This window comes from Plectropomus leopardus, chromosome 5, assembly GCF_026936395.1.
Source record: "Plectropomus leopardus strain MGB_pleo_1.0 chromosome 5, ASM2693639v1, whole genome shotgun sequence".
Classification (NCBI taxonomy): domain Eukaryota; kingdom Metazoa; phylum Chordata; class Actinopteri; order Perciformes; family Serranidae; genus Plectropomus; species Plectropomus leopardus.
In genome coordinates, this window is record NC_142180.1 from 15,581,751 (window position 1) to 15,601,883 (window position 20,133).

The window sequence follows — 20,133 nt, forward strand, 5'->3', positions numbered from 1 at the left end:
CCATCAGCTGTTTTGCACTCCGTGACTCCGTGAACCTGTGGCAGCTTCCACTGATAAGGCCAGTGTGGGTAAATGAATTGCTGTTGAATGTAGAGGGATGTGGAGGTGGAGTGCAGATTTGGACACATCAGCATTTTTTTTAATTTTATTTTTAGCTGCATGTGTTAAGTAGGTTACCTGTTGGTGAGGTCTGAGTAATGGACTGTCTGCCCAACAAGCCCCCAGGCTACAATTACAGGAAGCCTCTCATTCCCCTCTTTGTACATGTCCCTCTCCCCTCTCTTTGTCTCTCTTTCTCAGCCTCTGCCTCACTTTCTATGTTATCTGTCTTGATCTCTCTCCTCCCTCCTCGCTCTTTGCTTCTCCCACTACTCTTCTTTTTCCCCCATCTCCTTTTTTTGATTTGTTTTCCGCCTTTAGCCAGTAAGTTTAAAAGTCACCAGGGAATAAATCTGACAGGTACCCACAACTCTGCAGAATAAACACACTGACAAATACACGCACACTGTATGTTTGATCCAGACTGATGGTGGACAGTGTTTATGGAATCCCCCTGCTTTTACTGATGCTTTTTAAATCCCATTGCATTTATTATGTCTTATGTGCTTATGTGTGACATCACTGCTTATTTGTACGAAGGTGAAAGGTGGAGTGTATGTATGTGGGCCAGTAAAGGGTGATTATATGTGTTTGAATGCACTTTGTTGCACTCACATTTGTGCTGACTTCCATTAATCAGAGTGCATTTGTGTGCATGTATGCTGACTATAGTCTAGTATGCTAATATATGTGCATATAGCTGTGATTTACACTGGTTTTATAGTCCAACGGGCTCTATAGGATTGTCTTCTCACTCCTGTGGAGCAGCTTATTGAATTTTGCATATACTGTTTTTTCCAATCAGGAAGGATCTGGCAGTATATAAATGATCACACCTCAAACCACCATTCACTTTTTCTGAGCGACTAAAAGAGCAACATGAAAACTAAGAGGATTACCTGCAGTCAAGAATAGCCCTGTGTTCTCTTCAGATATGATGCTGTCTTTCTCTTCGTGGTCTTATCACAGCCACAGATTCTCTGTCCTTCTCTTACCTCTGTTTGGAAATGGAACAAACACATCGCTAACAGTCTTCTGGATCCCCTCGACTGTCTTTTTCATTGATTCACCTGTGGCAGCAGTGGAAAGGTAATTCTGGCTGAAGCTAGGGCTCCAATGGTTTTGGTTTTCCTCACCGCAGTGAGATGTAAAGTTTAAAAACCCACCAAACCGCAATATCATAAACTAAAACTGAAACTAAAAATAAAAAGAGCTGTGAAAAATATTGTTTAAACTAAAATGATATAGTTCAAGAAAAGCTAAAACTAAATTAAAACTATATTGTTTGGTTAAAAATAAATAGAAATAAAAGTACCGAAAATGTATTTCAACTGAATTTTTTTAGCTTTAGTGCATCACTACCAAAAAAAATAGGATGCTTCACATTGGACTCTAGAATAGCGTGAAGATGAAAGGATTGACAGTTACCCATACGTCCTGTAAACCACACTTTGGCCACCAAAGTACATTGAGCTAAAAGTTGCTTGTTTTCTTCCACTCTTTGGGACTACTCTGAATAGAATGCACATGCTTGGGGTCAGGATGAAATAACAGGAGACAAGTGTTTTTTTGAGTGTGGTAGTGAAAGAGTATTCAAGATTTAATCGTATTGCCATTCCTATCAACTTTTCCAACCATATATTTTGTAAGCACTTAAACCTAGACTGTATACCTGGTCCTAACAAAAACTAAAACAACTTCATAATATACAATAAAGGTGAAACTTTAAATGTTAAAATAGTGAAAACATTTTGATGCCAATCCAAGCCATTAATAATTGTGAAATGTAAACTTGATTATCACATTGAGGTAAATGCATGTCATATTTATGTGCCTGGGAAGTGGGTGTAATTGCAACCCACCTGCTTATTTTAGGTGACTTTAGTTGTTATGATTTGAGCTACACAAACAATTTGAGCAGAGAAAAAAAAAGGAGAAAGAAAAGAGTAACAAGAACAAAAACTAAGGAGTTCAAACAGCAAGTGCCGGTGCTTCAACCCCTAATTACTGTTGATCTGAATATAAAAAATTTAATCTAAACCTTTCTGAAACACTGAAATTAAACTAAAACTAGTGAACTCACTCTGAAAACTAACTAAAACTAAACTAAAATAAAATTTTTAAAAGTCAGAATTAAAATCAAAAAACAATTGAAAATTCAAACTATTATAACTGTAGACTTCGCTGATTTGTCTGGTTTCGCGGCTGATAGAGCCTGTAAGTAAAAAAAATAAAAAAACATCGTAGAGAGGGTCTACTGACCTGGTCACACTGCTGCTTGTTAAATATCTGGCTTCTTGATGCAAGGTGAAGGTTTAACAGCTGCTGCTGGGAGGAATCAGTGGGTCTGTCCTGATTAGCCAAACTAGTACATGCAAATTTTCATTGCAGGATTAAGTGGGCGGACCTATAGAGCCTATCGGAGGGCTCTTGACCTGTGCTTTTACAACCAGGGTTTAGGACATCGACTTTTGTTTGTTTTGTTTGTTTTAACGGTGTACTGCAGAGATGTAGAACTGGGGCACTGTGACAGAAAGCTGATGCTGCTGATGAGGCTGCAGTTCCTCCTGAACACCTTAGCCTCCCTGCAGAGATCAAAGAGCTGCCAGCCTCAACATTCGCAAGCATGCACGTACACACACATACATACACACACACACACACACTCACATCCATCCAAATCTTCAGCATATCACTCGTGTTCCAGCATGTAGTTAGCAAGACAGTGTGTACAAAAAGCTCAGATCTGCAGTGAAATTAAGGAACAGTCCACAAATAAACAAAAATGAACTTGGGAGACATTGAGGGGGAAGACAATAGCGACTGTAGTTTTGTTAGTCACTGTGATGCCTCTATGCTAACCTGGCTCGTGCACACTCGCTGACTAAGATTAGCAAGCCTGTGACCTAGTGTCTCTCTTTGTGTGATGCACTAGATGTAAAAGTGTTAGCTGAGCTTCCTTTAGTGAATGCATTCTCTCCCTGAACACAGCTTTGTCGTCTCTTCAGCCAGCTTGCTTTTTCGGCCATTTTTCAAGGTGTAGGTGTATATACATTAACTGTTCGTGTAGGAGTCCATGCCAAAAGCTTTCAGCCTTTTCCTCATCAGACTTCTCGCCTGTGGCATCTTCCTTGTGGTGTTTGTCCTGCTTCTCCCACCTCTTCTTCCAGGGAAAAGGACAAGTGGCCAATGAGACCACAACCCCAGTTGTGATGTGACCCTCACCTGTTTAAACCACACCCATGTCTACAAACCAATAAAATATTAAATAACTCTATCATAACACTCACTAAATAAACTGTTATTATGGAGTTGCGCTCTCCATAGTTGTGCAGTGACTGCTGAGATGAAGATGACAAATTTTTAATTTTATCCTTTAACAGAATCCAGAATATTCTACATTAAAGATATATTAGTAACTAAAGTAAATTAAGACTAGAAAGTACAATCCAGTCATTGTACATGGCACTATACCTGATAGATGATTTAAACATTAACATGTGGATCTATTATTATTATCATTATTATTAAGTTTAGCAGGACTTTGGTGTTACAGATAAAAATCTGTATGCTGTTAATACCCTAGCAAGAAGAGAATATTGGTGCTTTAAATATGTGAAGAATCACTGTCAAGACAAAAGTCTGGTCTTGTAAACCTGCACACTGAGTCCATAGAGCTTAAGTGAGTTTGCTGTCTGCATTGACAATGAAAGGATATGAGGCAAATATTTAGAAGGATACATGAAGGTGTAAGGAGAGGAGGGAAGGAAATGAAGTAGAAAATAGAATAGAAGATGAAAGAGATCTATATAACAGGGAAGAAAAGGAAATATAGAAAGCAATGGAGGAGATGGTATAGTAGGAGATGAAGCAGAAAAGAGGGGAGAAAATGTAGAAAATGAGGAGAGTATTAAAGGAGATGGGAGAAAAGAATAAAAGAAAATATGCAGCAAGAAATTGAAGAGAAGAGAAAGAAAGGATTCAAGACGAGAAGGAAGGAGATTAGGCAGAGTAGAGGACGTTCTCTCCTTTTTGTGGTGTTTTTTGAGTAATGAGGCTGTTAATTAGTCGAGGCATGCATGGTTTATTAAATCAAAGTGTTTACAACTTTCACTGTCAGCCAGATTTTTGCTGGTCTTCGCTGATGTTGCCTTAGTAATTACAATGTCATAAATGTGTTTGCTTTTGATGGGCTAACTCATAGACAGTCATATATTAATCATTGCTCTATAATTATTTTAAAGGAATTTTTTTACTTGCTGGATAATTCTTTTAACTGTTCTTTGTCTGGTAGTCTCCATTCTCTTGTTAATGTCTCTTGATTTAACTGATTGGTCTTTGTGAAGATTAAAACAAATTGTTTGGGGGAGGAATGCAGTGTTTCAGTCTTCAGTCGTGTACTGTATTGGTTTAGCGGAAATAAGGCTGCAACTGACAATGATTTTAAATTAGACTTTATTTATCATTTGGATCTGTAAAATGTCAGAAATAGTGAAAAATATACAGTACAGTTTACACAGTTTTTGTTTTGCGATAAATGGAGGTTATGCCTCATGGAAATACCTTTTCCACACAGCAAACTACATATCCAGATTTATCCCATTTTCCATCTTTTAAATTTAAACATGATTTAACAAAATCTGAAGTGTAATTTTGTAATTTTAAAAATGAAACATGAGGGGGAAAAAAAATGTACACAGCGCTCCTTCATTACTGAAGAGCTGCTTCTTTTTCTTTTTTTGTGCAGCAGAAGGAACACAATGTAAAACTGTTAGTTCCATTTCCAACATATAATACACAGTACGACACACCACCTCCACACTACAAATCTCATTAAAGCATTACATACAGTTGTGCCAGCAGCTTCTGTCAAATTCCTATGCGTGTGTGTGTGTGTGTGTGTGTGTGTGTGTGTGTGTGTGTGTGTGTGTGTGTGTGTTTGTGTTTGTGTGTTTGTGTGTGTGTGTGTGTGTGTGTGTGTGTGGTTGATATATGTAAAGCACACATTTAAACCTCATATATTTGCGCTCATATAAGATAAGCATATTGCAGGATATTTGCAACAGAGTGAACAAGGTATTATATTTAGCCATATCTTTGAGTAAAGTTACCGTAATGATAAATGAAACGTAATGTGTACATAATTGCGTTTGTGATTATTTCACATTTAGTGGAAGCGTTCTATTTTTTTCCACAACAATATGACAAGAAGTAAAAAGTAAGATCGACATGATTGTAAATAATAGTCAATATTCTGTAAACTCCCTTTGGTGTGTACTGAAGGCGTAAAATGACCCAACACATCTTTTAAAAATGAGAAAAAAAAATAAGTGCATTAAAATGACTACAAAACAACATGGGCTGCAACTGGACGTTATTTTGATGATTAATTAATTTGTGGATCATTTTTTCAATAAATTGCATGTTCCAACTCAGTTTTGCTGAGCCCAAGTTTACATCTTCCAATGTCTTATTTTGCCCAACCAACAGTCCAAAACCCACCGATATTATAAGAAAACAAGCAAATATTGACGTTTGAGAAGCTGAACCAGATCATTTTGGCATTTTTTCATTATAAAGATAACTTAAAATTATTACTCAGCATCATTGCCAATGTTTTTTTTTTCTTCTGTTGGTTTCGCAATTAATTAATCAACAGCAAAAATCAAAGATACATTAAAAGATATTACCTTACAGATGATTGAGGAAAAAATGTGTATTTCGGGTAATTTGAAAGTTTCTCTATTTCATAAAGTAAAAAATACCTTTCCTTTCTGTAAAGATTTCATTTTGGAGGCTGTTTTATAGTAATTATACTGGCAGATAGGAAACATGAAAGAGAGGGGTTGACATCCACTAAAAGTGTCAGTCCTACGAAGTTGCAATCACATTGTAATATGTTTTAACCACTAGGCTGCCAGCACACCAAAAAAAAAATATTTTCTTCGCAACCTTAGTGATGCAGTTACACCAGTCTGTAGGTGATGGCACATGAACTGACTTCCATTGTTGTCTGAGCAATCTCCTGGCTAGCCTGATCTGCTTTAATACATTCAGCGAGCATCGTCAGACCTTTGTATTTTTTCAGGTGGAGGAATCTCCCTGCTCAAATACATAGGGGTCAATAAGGGACCTCCTTACCAACAGCCCTCACCATTTGAGCATTTTATTCTGCAATGGTGTCCACAAACATGCAGCAGACTCCGTCTGCTCTCTGAGACACTCCTAACTTCCCTCCTTCTTTTCTTTTCCCTCTACTGTCAAGAAACAAGGAGAGGAAACAGGCAAGAAAGATGAAATTTCTCGCTCACACACACTCTCCCATTTTCTCTCTGATACACACAAACACACATCAAGGCCAGTGAGGCTCAGGGTTGGTTTATCTGCAGCTTACAGTGAGTTGTTGGAGAAAGCTGTGGTGCCAGTCTTCTCTCCAGTCATGTTTGCACTCTGTGTGTGTGTGTGTGTGTGTGCGTGTGTGTGTGTGTGTGCGTGCGTGCGTGTGTGTGTGTGTGTGTGTGTGTGTGTGTGTGTGTGTTTGTGTGTGTTTGCAAGCGCACGTGCACGTGCGTGTCTTTGCATGTGTGTGCATGTGATTGACTGTTGTGTGTGAGAAAAGAAAGTGAGGGGGAATCAGCAGAGTGGCTGTGTGTGTACAGTATGTGTGTTTGTAAGTGAGAAGCGCATCGGAAAACAAGCAGACTTGTTTGTGTGAATGTGTGTGCGTGTGTTGCGTGTGTGTGTGTGGTGTGTGTGTACACTGCAGTGCCTGTGGATTAGACGGCACAGACTAAGAGACTGAGGCCTGGGGAGTGCTGTTGCAGGAGGAATGGGACAAACATTAATATACAAACAAACAAACACAGTGACATAGCAGTGTGTTGCTTTGTATCATAGCTGTGAACTGATACAGCTGATTCTGAGCTGAAAACAATACAGAGACTTCTTTTCTTCTGTATATAAACATGTACAAACAGAGAAAAGATATGCGTGATCAGTGTAAATATAAAGAAAGGTTGTAGGTGCTGAGGTGAAATATTCACTGTTCTTGACATCTTATGAATCCATTAGAAACTAGAGAATAAATCAGGATTGACAGTATCTAAACATGCACAACCTTCATGCATGAACACAGGATATCAAACCTCAACACACTGGCCCTCATTTATCAGTCTTAAAAACCAGTGCAGAAATCGTCTAAAGATAGGGTTTGCATGTGATTCATGAAATGTTCCCATCTTGCCAATCACAGCATAGAAATGATGGGGCATTCATAATTGTGGCAGCTGAAAACAATTGTCATTTAAATATCCCACCCCAATATAATTCTGCTTTAGAGGCGCAATATGACCAAGAGGAGAAACTTCTCTGAACTAGAAATTGAAATGCTGACGTCCCAGGTAAAATTTATCCAATTGGATCTATTTGACATCAGAGGAAGTCAGACAAACGCAGTATGGAAAGAAAACACTGCTCTGGTCAACAGTGTTGCAGTGGAATATTTTATGTATACATCAGTGAGATGAATGTGTCTATAGCCTTCATATTTTAAGAATACTAGTCTTTATATGAGGGCTGTTAAGTGATTAAAATAAATATAAATGAATCTGATTTATTACAGGCTCTGTGGCACCATGGAATAAGATTAATCAGAGTTGATTTTTTTTAACTCAGCATTTTTTCTGTGATTAATCAAAATAAATGCGATATTTTGATAGCCCGACATAATGTGAATAATGTTATAATATATATATATAATAAAAGCTTATAATTGATCCAGAACAAGGAGTATGTGGCCACACATATCACATCTACATCCATTTCAGAACTAACAGGTGGTTGAGTAGACACAGACGCACCACCTTAATTCTTGTTGATGAATTTTTAATAAGAAATAATATAAACATGCTTTGAATTGTCAATGGCTTTTTTTTCAAGTTTCTGATAAATTATAGCCAGGTTTTCAGCTTTCAGTCTGTCAGCCTAGAGCCAGTCCCACAACTGCCAGCTGTGATGGAGAGAGCGTGTTGATGTAGGCATTTAAAAAGTATAATTTTTCGCATGTACTTCACATTTTTAATTGATTGATATATTGCTGCATATACTTATGTAGATGCAAGGGTCTAAAAACAGTTCTCCAACTCATCCCGATTTACACCACTTCCAGCCCACGCTGATTCAAACTCATGCACAAGTTTAGAACTGACCAGATTTGATCATAGCCTCGAATAAAGTCCACATTGATAAATGCCGAGCTTTGCGTGTAAATGACCATATGCCCAGTATTATGTCGTACATTTGTCTCGTCAATGTGGGCCAATGTGTATCAAAATTTGGCATTAGTTTGGTCGTGTCTGAAACATTAAATCTGTGTGTTGCAGGACTCAGTGCAGGAAGGTGTCATCACCCGGGACATCCACCGCACCTTTCCGGCACACGACTACTTCAAGGACTCTGATGGAGATGGACAGGATTCCCTTTACAAGATCTGCAAGGTAAGGCTGAGATATTGGGAATGACATTAAGGTTGTGGAGGGGTGTGCATGGAGCAACAGAGCTGATAAACTCAGCGCTGGATTATACAGTACCGCATGCTACCCCACTTTCTTAATGGCATCATGGAACAGAAGGCAAATTTCGTCACACACTGTTTCATGCTGCGTTCAAACATTTTTGAAAACTTTCCTGCTGAGAATAAAGTGCTGTGAGATGAGAAGCTAATTCTGAAATGTGTGCTAGACCTTGTAAAATTTGTGCTTTTTCCTACAAAGCCAGCCATTAGTGTTTTTATTTTTTGCTCTTTGTGGTCTGGCAAGGCTCAGTAGGAATTTGCTTGGCATTTTAAGTTGGCTCTGCAATATATGACTGACAGTGCTCGCTTTTACTGAGACATCAACATGAACCCTTCCTACACATGACATACCGGACATACACACCACTCAGTGAACAGTCATTGATCTTTTCTTCCAATTTTCAAAGTGGAAAATCATGGTGGCTGTTATGTAGGTGGCAGATTTCTCTCAAATTACCCACCAGAAATGCTTTCTTTGAGGCAAGAAAAAGGCTGTTCAGTTGCAGAATGTTTCATGCTTCTATTGTAACTCTCTAAAGCTGACTTTAAATGCTTTAGGTTTGGACAGTTTTAGAGGCAGAAATAAAGTCATCACTTTAACTACTCTCAATAATTCACTGACTGAGTAGATACTCAGGATCGCAATGTCAGGCATGTCCTGAGAAGATGTCCTTGAGACTAAAATTTAGTAGCAAATAGTAGCGTGTGAGATCCAGCCTGAGTTTGCAGGGGTACTGAAAGACTGTAAACTGTGTCAATATCAGCCCAGTTTTCTATTAAAATACAGCATTTTATGTCATATTGCTTGGTATTATTTATAGGCTGTCAGTCGTGATGGCAGCTGAATATATCTGAGAGAACATGGCTACAGGCACAACACCAGCATAGTCACACATCAAAATATAGCAGATATAAGGCCATGAGTGAGGTAGGGCAAGCTGTCCACTGTGCAGTGGCGTACTCAGACCTTTTCTTTTACTGGGGTGGCCCAAGTGGGGCACTAACTTGTGCAGGTGTGCACAAGTTAGCAAGTGCACTACTTTGGTACATTACTGCCTCTAAGGTTTAAGGCTGGATTGCACTTACAAACGAAAAGTAACTTTACATGTTAAAAAAGTCCAGACTGACTGGACAGATACTCAGTGTTAATGGGGTGCATCTGTGGTGGCCAATCAGATTTCAGGGGTGGCCTTTGCCATGCCAGGCTACTTAGACACGCCCCCACCCGTGTGAAGAGTAATGCTCTTTTAGTTAATATAAGTTGAAAAACATGCCAAGTCCTCTGTACTATCTTAATATTAAGATACAATAATATAAAGATGTGATCTGACAGATAAAGGACACTTAACTGTGTCATGTAGGCCCTGCTCATACAAACCTACACATACAGTATCTTTCACGCTGACCTTTCTTGGATCAGCCATGAGTCTGGTACCATAAAAAATATGCGGTTGAGCCTTCCTTCCATTAAAATGAATGAGAAAAATAAGTGCTTTAGGGAGAGGGTCCCAGTGGACTCACGTCCTGGGGTAATTATCTGTGAAGACACACGGTACATTTTATTCAGACAGAAGCCAAGGTCAGCACTACTGTACTGCATTTAAGCCAGTCTTAATCTCTGTCACTGTCCTCCTCTTAGATTGTCTGCAGCTGTGAACTCAACTGAGAAGGTTTATTATGCATATACATCTTTACATTGTCCTTAAATATATATCCAACACCTCTATCATAAGAGAAAAACTAAATATGAAATCAGCATGTTTGACTTTAGCAATGAATCAAATCAAAAAGATACTCTTGTTAATAGTTGACCAAGCTTTTCAGTGGATTACGTATAAATGGTATGAAATTTCTCAAAAATTGCATCTTCAGAAAAGAGTTCTTTATTCTCTTCAACTTCTTTGACGTGTATTCAGTAAGAACAGTGATTTGGCAGACACTCATCAATCTGTTCACAGTTCATCAGTCGTACTTCACTCAAGTCTGGACAGCCAGAGGTCACAGAAAAACTACTTGATGATAAAGCATCTTAGCTAGCTTGAAGCACAAACTTTGAAACTGTTTACAATGAAAACTTTAACAGTCATCAACTGCTTATATGCATGAAAAAGCAGAATCATTCCTTAACAAATGCTGTATAATAATTCACTTAAAGTAATCAACTACTGGCCTTACAGTATTCTACATGTACTGCCTACTACAGGTGCTGCATACTACATGCCCGTTATAATGCCCAATCACATAATTCCCCCATAATGAAATGACTTTACTGTATTTTGCAAAAGTCAGTAAAATTCAATAAATAGCTGAGCTGCCCATTTCATTACTTTATATCCATTTATTAAAATTTGCAAATGTCTGTTAAATGCTAATCTGCATGAGAAGTAAAAAAAAAAAAATTAAAAAAATTAAATAGTCATCAATATGACCCCTACAGATGTGATTACTTTGAGAGGTTTCCACTGTAATCCACAGAAAGTTTGAAAGTAACTTCCTTTCGATTAGGAGACCCAACCCTTGTTAACATAACTTGAATAAAACAATTTCTTGAACATGCAGAGTTTGTCACATATATGCATAATATAATTAAGAAGAAGTTAAACTTATTACATTCAATCACAATTAATGAAAATAGATAAATGAATTAATTATACTTCTTTAACAGATATAACATTATTTTATTGTACTCAACTCTGGAACTACAAGTCAATTTGTATATACAATATACAGATTGCATACTATATACAGTATATACAATTACTCCTGCACTGATTTTGTATTATATACACACAGTAGTTGTTTATTTAATTCTTTATTTTTTATTGTGAGCATTAAATTGAGATTTTGGACTCTTATAAATTCTTTTTATTTTGTATCGTCACTGACAGGTGTAATTTACGCATGTATTATTGTATAAACAGAAAGTAGTATACATGCCATGAACAACACTTTTTTTCCCATTTTGGGAACTTTTCATGGAGATATATATGTAGAATTGAGATACTGAACTGTATGTGCACTGTATTTTCTGTCTGCTGTTTTATATAAAAGGGAGAGATTTCGGACACAGCAGTCGTAAATTTTTCTTTGTTTTAGCTTGCAGATCATTTATACCTGTATGTGAATTGTCATGCCATTGGCTATGTTAATGAAAGCATATGTGGCTGGTGAATTGCAAGAAGTGATAAAATTACAGAAAATGGAAGTATCTGACACAAAGGCTTCTTTGTAAATCCAGTCTAACACTCTACACTAAAATGAGAGCACTGCTGTTCCAAGTAACAGAGTTTTCCATTTATACAAAAATTAATGAATGGTTAATGGTTAATATGGCTTTGGGCTCTGGTGCTCCATCTCCCCACACAGTGCCCAGTGTATGCTCTTTGTACTTTGGGCACTGCCCTGAGTGCTTGTGCTGCACTGCACTGTTGAGTATGGGCACTCTGCGCGCTCTGGGCACTGTGTGTCCAGTTTGTGTGTGTGTGTGTGTGTGTGTGTGTGAAAAGGTCTGAATAACGGAATGATAGATCCCAACAGCAGTCTGAATTCACAAATGAGCCAAAGTGTGCTCCTGCGCTTAGAGATTGAATGCACCCAGAATAGATAGTGAGATGAAAAGGTAATATTTTGGTAATTAGACCATCTTTCTATAACCTAACTCAATGCTAACATTTTGTATCCAGTAATTATATAATGAACAGAAACCTGTGAGCACAAAGCAAAATCAAATGAGAGAAGTGTAAAAAGGGTATACATTAAACATAAGCATGGTGTTTTGTTTATTAATATATAGATAGTTTACGAACGGTGAAGCAAAACTTTTCCTCCTTTGTATTTTCCTGGTGCTGCAGAAGTAGAGTATGGCCGGTCAGCGCTCTGGGAGAACCTGTCAGGAAGGGTTAGCATCCAGTCTGGACCCAACTAGGTCAGTGGCGAGCCAGCCTTCATTTGTATGCAAATCCATGTAGATTTGCTGCTGATAAGGTTGGTTGGATCTTGAGGCATGAGTGGGTTACAGACACAGAGAATTGAGGACAAAGTTTCTATTCATCTTCATATTCTACTCAGTAATAAGCCTGGAGTCTTTTATTTTCTAACCTTTATTCTCTGGGGAAGGTCACCTGAGCTCTGTGCTCTTTCTCAGTAATAATTTGCTTCATTCTCTTAATGCGCCACTCTGTCACGCTTCCAGCTAATGTGGACAACCTCAGACATCCATTGATGGTCAGTCAGAAGGCCTGCTGGAGCAGTCAGGGGTTGAGTGCCTCAATCAAGACTCCGACAGTTGTTTTTTTTGGGAAAGAGTAACAAGGGAAACAACTTACAAAACCTGCATCTCTCAGAATATCTGCTGTATTTCCATGGAAACAAAAGTCAAACAAAGCGGAGGAAAAAGGCAAACATGATAACGCCTCATCAACCAGGCTAATGTTGCGTATCCCAGTGATCACTGAGTGTTTCCATGCACACAGTATTCAGGATACTACCTCATGTCCTGGTAACCGTCATCCGGATCAGATCTGTACATGTGTAAATACAATGCCAGCGGGATTTATTGAAATAAGAGTTTGCGGTGCTGAATCCCCTCCTATTCTGAGGCTGACATTTGATCTACAAAAGTGAGAACCTGAACGCTGAGCAAGTGATGTATCACAAAAAAATTATATTACCATGGAAACAGAACTCAGGCTGCAAGGTCTTAACAAACAAAGCTTTAATATTCTTACATGTTCCATCATCTTATTCAGTACTTCATGGCCGGTTAATGAACAGCACTCCCTATTAAGTTTATGTTTAAGTTTTTTTTGCACATTTAGGCATAATTTAAAAAGAATAGAAGAGGGAAATAAAACAATTACATGTGCAGGTGGGGTAGAAACCCATAATAGTCTTTTCTAAGGGCCTCACCTAAAGGAGAAAATAACATTTACATAGACTTAGAAATGTAACATGATGCAAAGTAAAACATTTATATAAATACTAGGGCTGTCAGCGTTAATGCATTATCACAATAACCTGTGAATTATAGACATAAAATTCATTAAAGCTTTCTGGTAAGTTTGTTTTCATGTACTTTACATTAAAAAAGGTAATTATTTGGAGGATATTAATGTCAGAAATGGTCAATACATTATTTCATTTTTTGACCATTGTTTTTATTGAACATTTCAGGTTTTATACAAACAACAACAAGTTAGTTTAGTTATACATGGTTTCTTCCAAATTCTGTTGCACAGTACATGTAGTATAACAGATTACCGTCATATCATTTCCAGTGTTTACTATGTTCTGTTAAAATATACAGTCTACAATTCAGGAAGCCTATACAGTTTGTGGTTTGCATACCACATCCAATTGCGTTTTACTGCATATTTGCGTATACAGAAAGCACTGTGCAGAGACCAAGTTGGTGATCACAGCACATTAACAATTGCAATTCCACTCATATATATACATCCAAATCATATCACGCATGCATGCACACACACAGGCATGCATGCACATGTGCACAAACACACATATGCTCACAGTCTGAGTCATGCATACATACATTTGAATATGAGAAACCTCATACATGCATAGGAAGACCTTATAATCCATAGGAAGATTGCAGCATTAGTGTAAACAGGAGGATAAATCCTGTTATCTCTTTACTATTGTCTGTCTAATAAAAGCATGTAATGCCTAAAAAACATCTTAAAAATGATATAGTATGTGAGACAAATCACAAAATCAATAACTGTGAGTACAGAACACTATCCAATTACCAGTGTGCCAAAGCAAACACATTTTTGCACTACAGTATTTCACCTGTAGTCTTAATGACCTCTTATATTTTTTGTGCCCAGGTTTTCCAATAATATTGTAATGATAATATGGTCTTTCTTTTATCACTGCCACAATATCACTCTCATCTCATTTCCATATCTGTTTAATAAATTCTGTGAAACACTTCTCTGGAGTGAAGTGTTCACATATTCATTATTTTGCTCAGTGACACCGAGATGATCACCGATAGTCCCATCGGCTGCTGCAGGATCAGCCTAAGACCTGTATATTTTCCCGTGTCTGGATGGTGTGAAGCATTTTTCTAAATGCTATTGCATGAGTAGTAATAATACCTGACAAAATGCTCTAGGATTATAGGTGAAATGGTGTACATTTGCCAGCAAAGAGTAACCCACACATACCTAATTGCTTTCACACAATAACTATTAACACATTTTGACAGTCTGAAAGCTTTCACCAACGTTATACACATTTAACAGAAGAATAAAAACCTGTTATGAAATTCTAAGCATTTACTGTAGATGCTAATAATCCACCCCTCTGAGCCTATTATCTGCCCAGGCTAACAAATTTAGATTTCACCCACCAGGACCTCCCCCATCCATCTGTCAGCACGCACTTCTCCCAGCCGAGTTGGGGACATGTGAATGCCACACTCCATCAAGCATGTCAGCTTGTAGATTACACTGCAGACAGCTCCACAAGACTTCTCCATTACGTCCACATCAAACCCCAAATTAGCTGAACAGATCAGCAGTGGAGCTCTGGATGTCTACACTTGTTTTTCAAGAATGTAAAGGGGGAGAGAATCTTTCAACCCAACTTGCGGAGATTGGACTGCTGTTGAAGTTAATGTGTCCATCAAAGAGTGACCATCCTGCCAAAATGTCTGTGAGGAAGATATTGAACCATTATCAGCTGAATCATATAAACTAGTTCTGGATAAGGGCAGAACTAGACACATAGTATTAAAATTTTGCATTTCATTAAACTCCAGACACTGTGTGTACAACCTCAACAATTGTACATGGAAATGTAATTACAGACTTTCTCTTTTTCTCTGTGTCAATGCTCAACTGTGGAGCTGCTGACCTCTCAAACATTTTGAGCTGCGGGGCTGCAGGTTTTGTCCACCAGCTTATATGTGGAAGTCAGGTGAGCTAGTTTACTGGCCCTTTTTGGCAGCCTGAAGACTCCTTTAAGGCAAGCATTGGAATAACGCTGATATACTGTTCAGCAATAATGTACGTGTCCTCCAGCTTGTATGTCTTGCAAGGGTATTGGCAGATAAGAGTTTTTAAAAGAAGTGTCGGTCAAATGGTTTAGATGCTTTTGCCTCTCCCTGGATATGTGTTTACACTGTGAAACGGCCTGTCTGTCTGCTCATTAGCATGATTGGTGGGGTGTGTCCACATGACCATTTTGAGACATCGCCTCCCCCGAACGGTCATCTGTAGGTTACTCTCCTTGGTCAGTCTCCAGGACTTTAATGATGGAACCTGCCATGTTTCTTATGTGGGACAGGCCACCTCTTCTATAACTGCTGCCGCGGTGAGACATTTTTTAGTTGTTGCAGTTGTTGTGGAGTGACTTGACTGTTCAAAATCAAACAGGCTTTAACCTTTTGAAATCTGGAGCGACATCACTTTCTTTGTTCATCTTTAAAACATGATCTAAGGTTTTGAGCAAAGTGGTGAATTTTTTTTTCAGAAACACTGAAAAAAGGCATTAAACACCCTGGTGTGAAGTTTTCCACAATTGCCAAAAATTAGTAGATTTACAAAAAGAAAAGTCTGGGGAAAAACGATAAAAGCTAAGGGAAAAGCTATAGTAAACATTATCAAAATTGCATTTTTACAGTTTTAATTGTATATCAATTTTTAATAATAGGATTATATTTTTTAAAGCATATTTTTCAAGTCTTACTTTCTTTGTAAACTTTGCTTTTGGTTTATTTCTTTTACCAATTTTCAGGTAATTTCTCATACTTTTTTTACTAATTTTTGGGCTATTTCTTCTTTCACTGCTCATTGCCTTCTCCCCATGTTTTTGAAAGAAATCAAGCCAATTTGCTCAGGTTTCAAAGAGTAACAGGGGCAGTAGATTTGTCTATATAATTGGATTGGTTTATCAGTTGCAGCTCAGCTCTATGGTGATTTTTTATATTGCATTGGTGCCACAATAGTGAGTACAGGGATCAGATTTTGAATGAAAATGAATGTTTTTATGATAAAGTTTTAAGTGACCTGCATCTTCACTGTGTTCGTTCACTCACACCTCACAACAGGCAGCTGTTCACCACCTGGTCAGCAGCAGACAGCAAACTAGCCGGTGAAAATAGCATAATATTTAGTAGCTTCAGAGACAGATATTTCTCTTAGGAGTTGGTAGAGACCAAAACTGAGTTCAAACAGAGTTAATATTAACATAGACTGGGAAGACTCCAGAGGAATGATAGTAATGCTGCATAACTGCTGGATATGTAAACAAGCAACTGTTTGCGCATCATATTAACTTAAAAGCCGATAATACGTCAGTGTTGTTTTCATGACTTGTGTCAGCTACCCCCAAGGGGCCAAACAATCAATAAGGTAAAGGAAGTGCCCTTGGCACTCAACTCTTCAAAGTCATAAACTTGTTGGATATGATGACATGTTGCAATTTGCCTTAAACACATAAAAATCGTGGCAATGTAAGCAAAGATCCAACAAAGTTTCCCAAATGTTCCAGTTGATAGTTTTTCCTGAATGTCTAATAATTTCATGTTGACTGAACAGTCTTATTATTTTTAATCACTGCTGCACTTGTCCTAAGAAAATCTGTTTCTTAAAGTAGCCTTATAATTTAGACATTATGTTGTCAGATAGTAATGATCCCCGTGTCCGCGTGGGTTCTCTCCGGGGTCTCCGGCTTCCTCCCACAGTCCAAAGACATGCAGCTCAGGTTAATTGATGACTCTAAATTGCCCTTAGGTGTGGCTGTGAGTGTGTATGGTTGTTTGTCTATATGTGTCGGCCCTGCGATAGTCTGGCGAACTGTCCAGGGTGTACCCCGCCTTCCGCCCGATGACAGCTGGGATTGGCTCCAGCCCCCCCGCGACCCTTACGAGGACAAGCGGTTACAGAAAATGACTGACTGTTGTCAGATACAGGGATTTGGTTCAGCATGTAGTGAAAAAATTATAAAGAGGGAAAAAGTCAGAGAAGAGAGAGGCTGACACTGAAAAAATAAAAACCAAAGTCAGAGAGAGATGGTCCCCAGGGATATTCTTGGGAAAGAAGAAAAAAATGCGGGTACTGGAGAGAAATGGTCTCTAAGGAAATGTCCTCTGAATGTGCAGATGTTCTAGATCAACAAGACGCCGAGCATTTAAGATGAAATGGTGTAGAGATGACTTGTTTCTGACTCTGAAAAGGAAGCTGGAATTCCTGAGCATACTAAAAATATAACCATACCGTGTGGTCACAAGAAACACAGTTTTCTTGATGACTCAAGCATAGCTAATCACTGTTCTTTATCCCTTTAACCTATGATACACAACAAGCAGCTATAACAGCACTTTTGAACACTTTATGTAGCAGTTAAACTGACTGACTGTGTAACTGTATTACTGAATGTGAGCTGTACAGCACCTTGAATGTTTGTCATCCCTGCCCCACTGGTCACTTCTGTCAGTACAACAGTCCCCCCGCCCCCTTCTGTACCAGCTCCACACAAGGGTGTTTTATTTACAAAAAACAAAGGAATAAAACAGTTTTTTCTGTTTTATTTCATAAATTCAACTGGACTTTTTTTTTAAATTTCCTGGTTGTACACAACATAGCTCAGAAAGTCTACGGTGCTGTAGTTTGATTGGCTGTCTTGATGTTAGCACCATTTGAATTGTTTGATTGTCATTGCCTTCTGTCCAACCGCCAGACTGGTCCAAGTCCTTGGTGTCCCATCATGCTTGTGTGCATTGAATCAGTTGCTGCCAATACACAATGAATAAATATAAATTTCTGGTCACATATAGGGGGCATGCGCCATAAGAAGGTACTGGCAGGAAGGTATTCAGGATGCCTACTGGTTAAATAATAGATATATGAAAAAAATATCCACCTGCCAATCGTGGTAACAACATTACGGTCAGGAGTCATTGTGTTTCCTGTCCTACATGAAACTACTCACAATAAGGTCTTTGGATTAACTTGAGTAACTGGGACATGATATCTGGAAAAAGACAATGTTGAGTTTCTCTTGTGTGCTTTTTCTCTTGGTGCTTTTAGAACCACAAGTGCCATCTAGTTACATTAAGAAAAGGCTAACATATCTATGGCTATTATCGCTAAAAACCAGCAACTATCAACAAAACAATCTAGATTGATAAAGAGTGCTAAAGGAGAGGAAAATATGTGTTTTTGATTTAGGGGTGAACTGTACCTTTAAATTGATGTGAAAAAAGGTAGAATATTGTAAGTTTTAAAGTACAGCATTAATTGATACATTATAAATAACCTTGATTAACGTGAGTTACCTCGGATGTCTTGCTGATCAAATAACCAAACAGATTTCCCCCCTCTTTTTCTGTCTCTCTCGCAGGCCTACTCTGTCTATGATGAGGAAATCGGTTATTGCCAGGGTCAGTCATTCCTCGCTGCTGTTCTCCTGCTGCACGTAAGTTAACTTAACATCCATCCATCCACTGAGCCTGGCATCTCATGGTCAAGACAATGCACCATATAGACAAATAGATAGATACACGACATACACACATGCATACAAACCTGGGCTGAACAAAACATTCTCAGAAACAACAAAGTATAAAAGTACAAACTATTACATTTACCTCCCTTACATTTACAGAAGAAGTTACTTCTGGTGCTTTTCTCTTGCCCCATGCTTTCAAAATAAAAGCTCTATGGAGCTGCTGGAATTTTACCTTGATGCTAAGGACAAACAGTCATACAAATTATTAGAGGACCAACACTTATACAAAGAAAAATATGTCAGCATTGTGCAGATGCACCTTCGCCTCCCCGCGTCTATAGAAACCAAGTCTGTTAGCTTGTGCTACGTGTAATAAAGCAGAGCCCAGACAATATAAAAGAGTAAATGGAAGCTGAGAGGGAGACAGAAAGAACGGCCCTGGCTGACTGCTGGAGTGAAAACACTTCATAGCAGACCGATGTGGATGAATAGAGGGAGTGAGAGAGTGTGAAAGAAGGTGAAAGCATAAGACAGAGTCATAACAGAATATGAGAAGTGGGAAAAAGGTTGACAAGACACTCATTCACTTTTTCACACATTTATTTTCAAGGTCACTGACAGACACACGTCTGAAAGAACTCCTGCTCTATACAGCGTTAACCATACATGTTGGAAGTGCTGTTCAGTGTTTCTTGTTTGTTCAAAATGTGTCGCGACTTGTTGAAAAGTGCCTGAAATTTTTTGTTTGAGGAGGTGTTAAAAGACAGATGGAGGGGAGACAGAGGAGTAGACACATGGAGGCGGGAGTCCCAAGTGGAGGAGGAAGTTTGGTTGAAGTCCAAATTACAAGGACATCAGAGGTTAAAGAGGGGGAAGATGGAGGGAGAGCAGAGAGGCGAAGAGAGGTCAGGAAGAGTTGGGGAGAGGAGCAATGGTAGGAGAGTCATGAAGGAGAGCAAGTTTGGTAAAGACCCATCATGATG

At 38.5% G+C, this 20,133-nt stretch overlaps 1 protein-coding gene across 3 annotated transcripts in view; it reads left to right on the plus strand.

Moving 5' to 3' along the window:
* Positions 1–20,133, plus strand: part of rabgap1l (RAB GTPase activating protein 1-like) — a 137,808-nt gene that overhangs the window by 75,555 nt on the left and 42,120 nt on the right. For all 3 annotated transcript variants that reach the window (XM_088077592.1, XM_088077593.1, XM_088077594.1), the window contains exons 14-15: positions 8,481–8,594; positions 19,043–19,117. In XM_088077592.1, the coding sequence (XP_087933718.1) occupies positions 8,481–8,594; positions 19,043–19,117 (189 nt within the window). The remainder of the gene's footprint in view (positions 1–8,480; positions 8,595–19,042; positions 19,118–20,133) is intronic.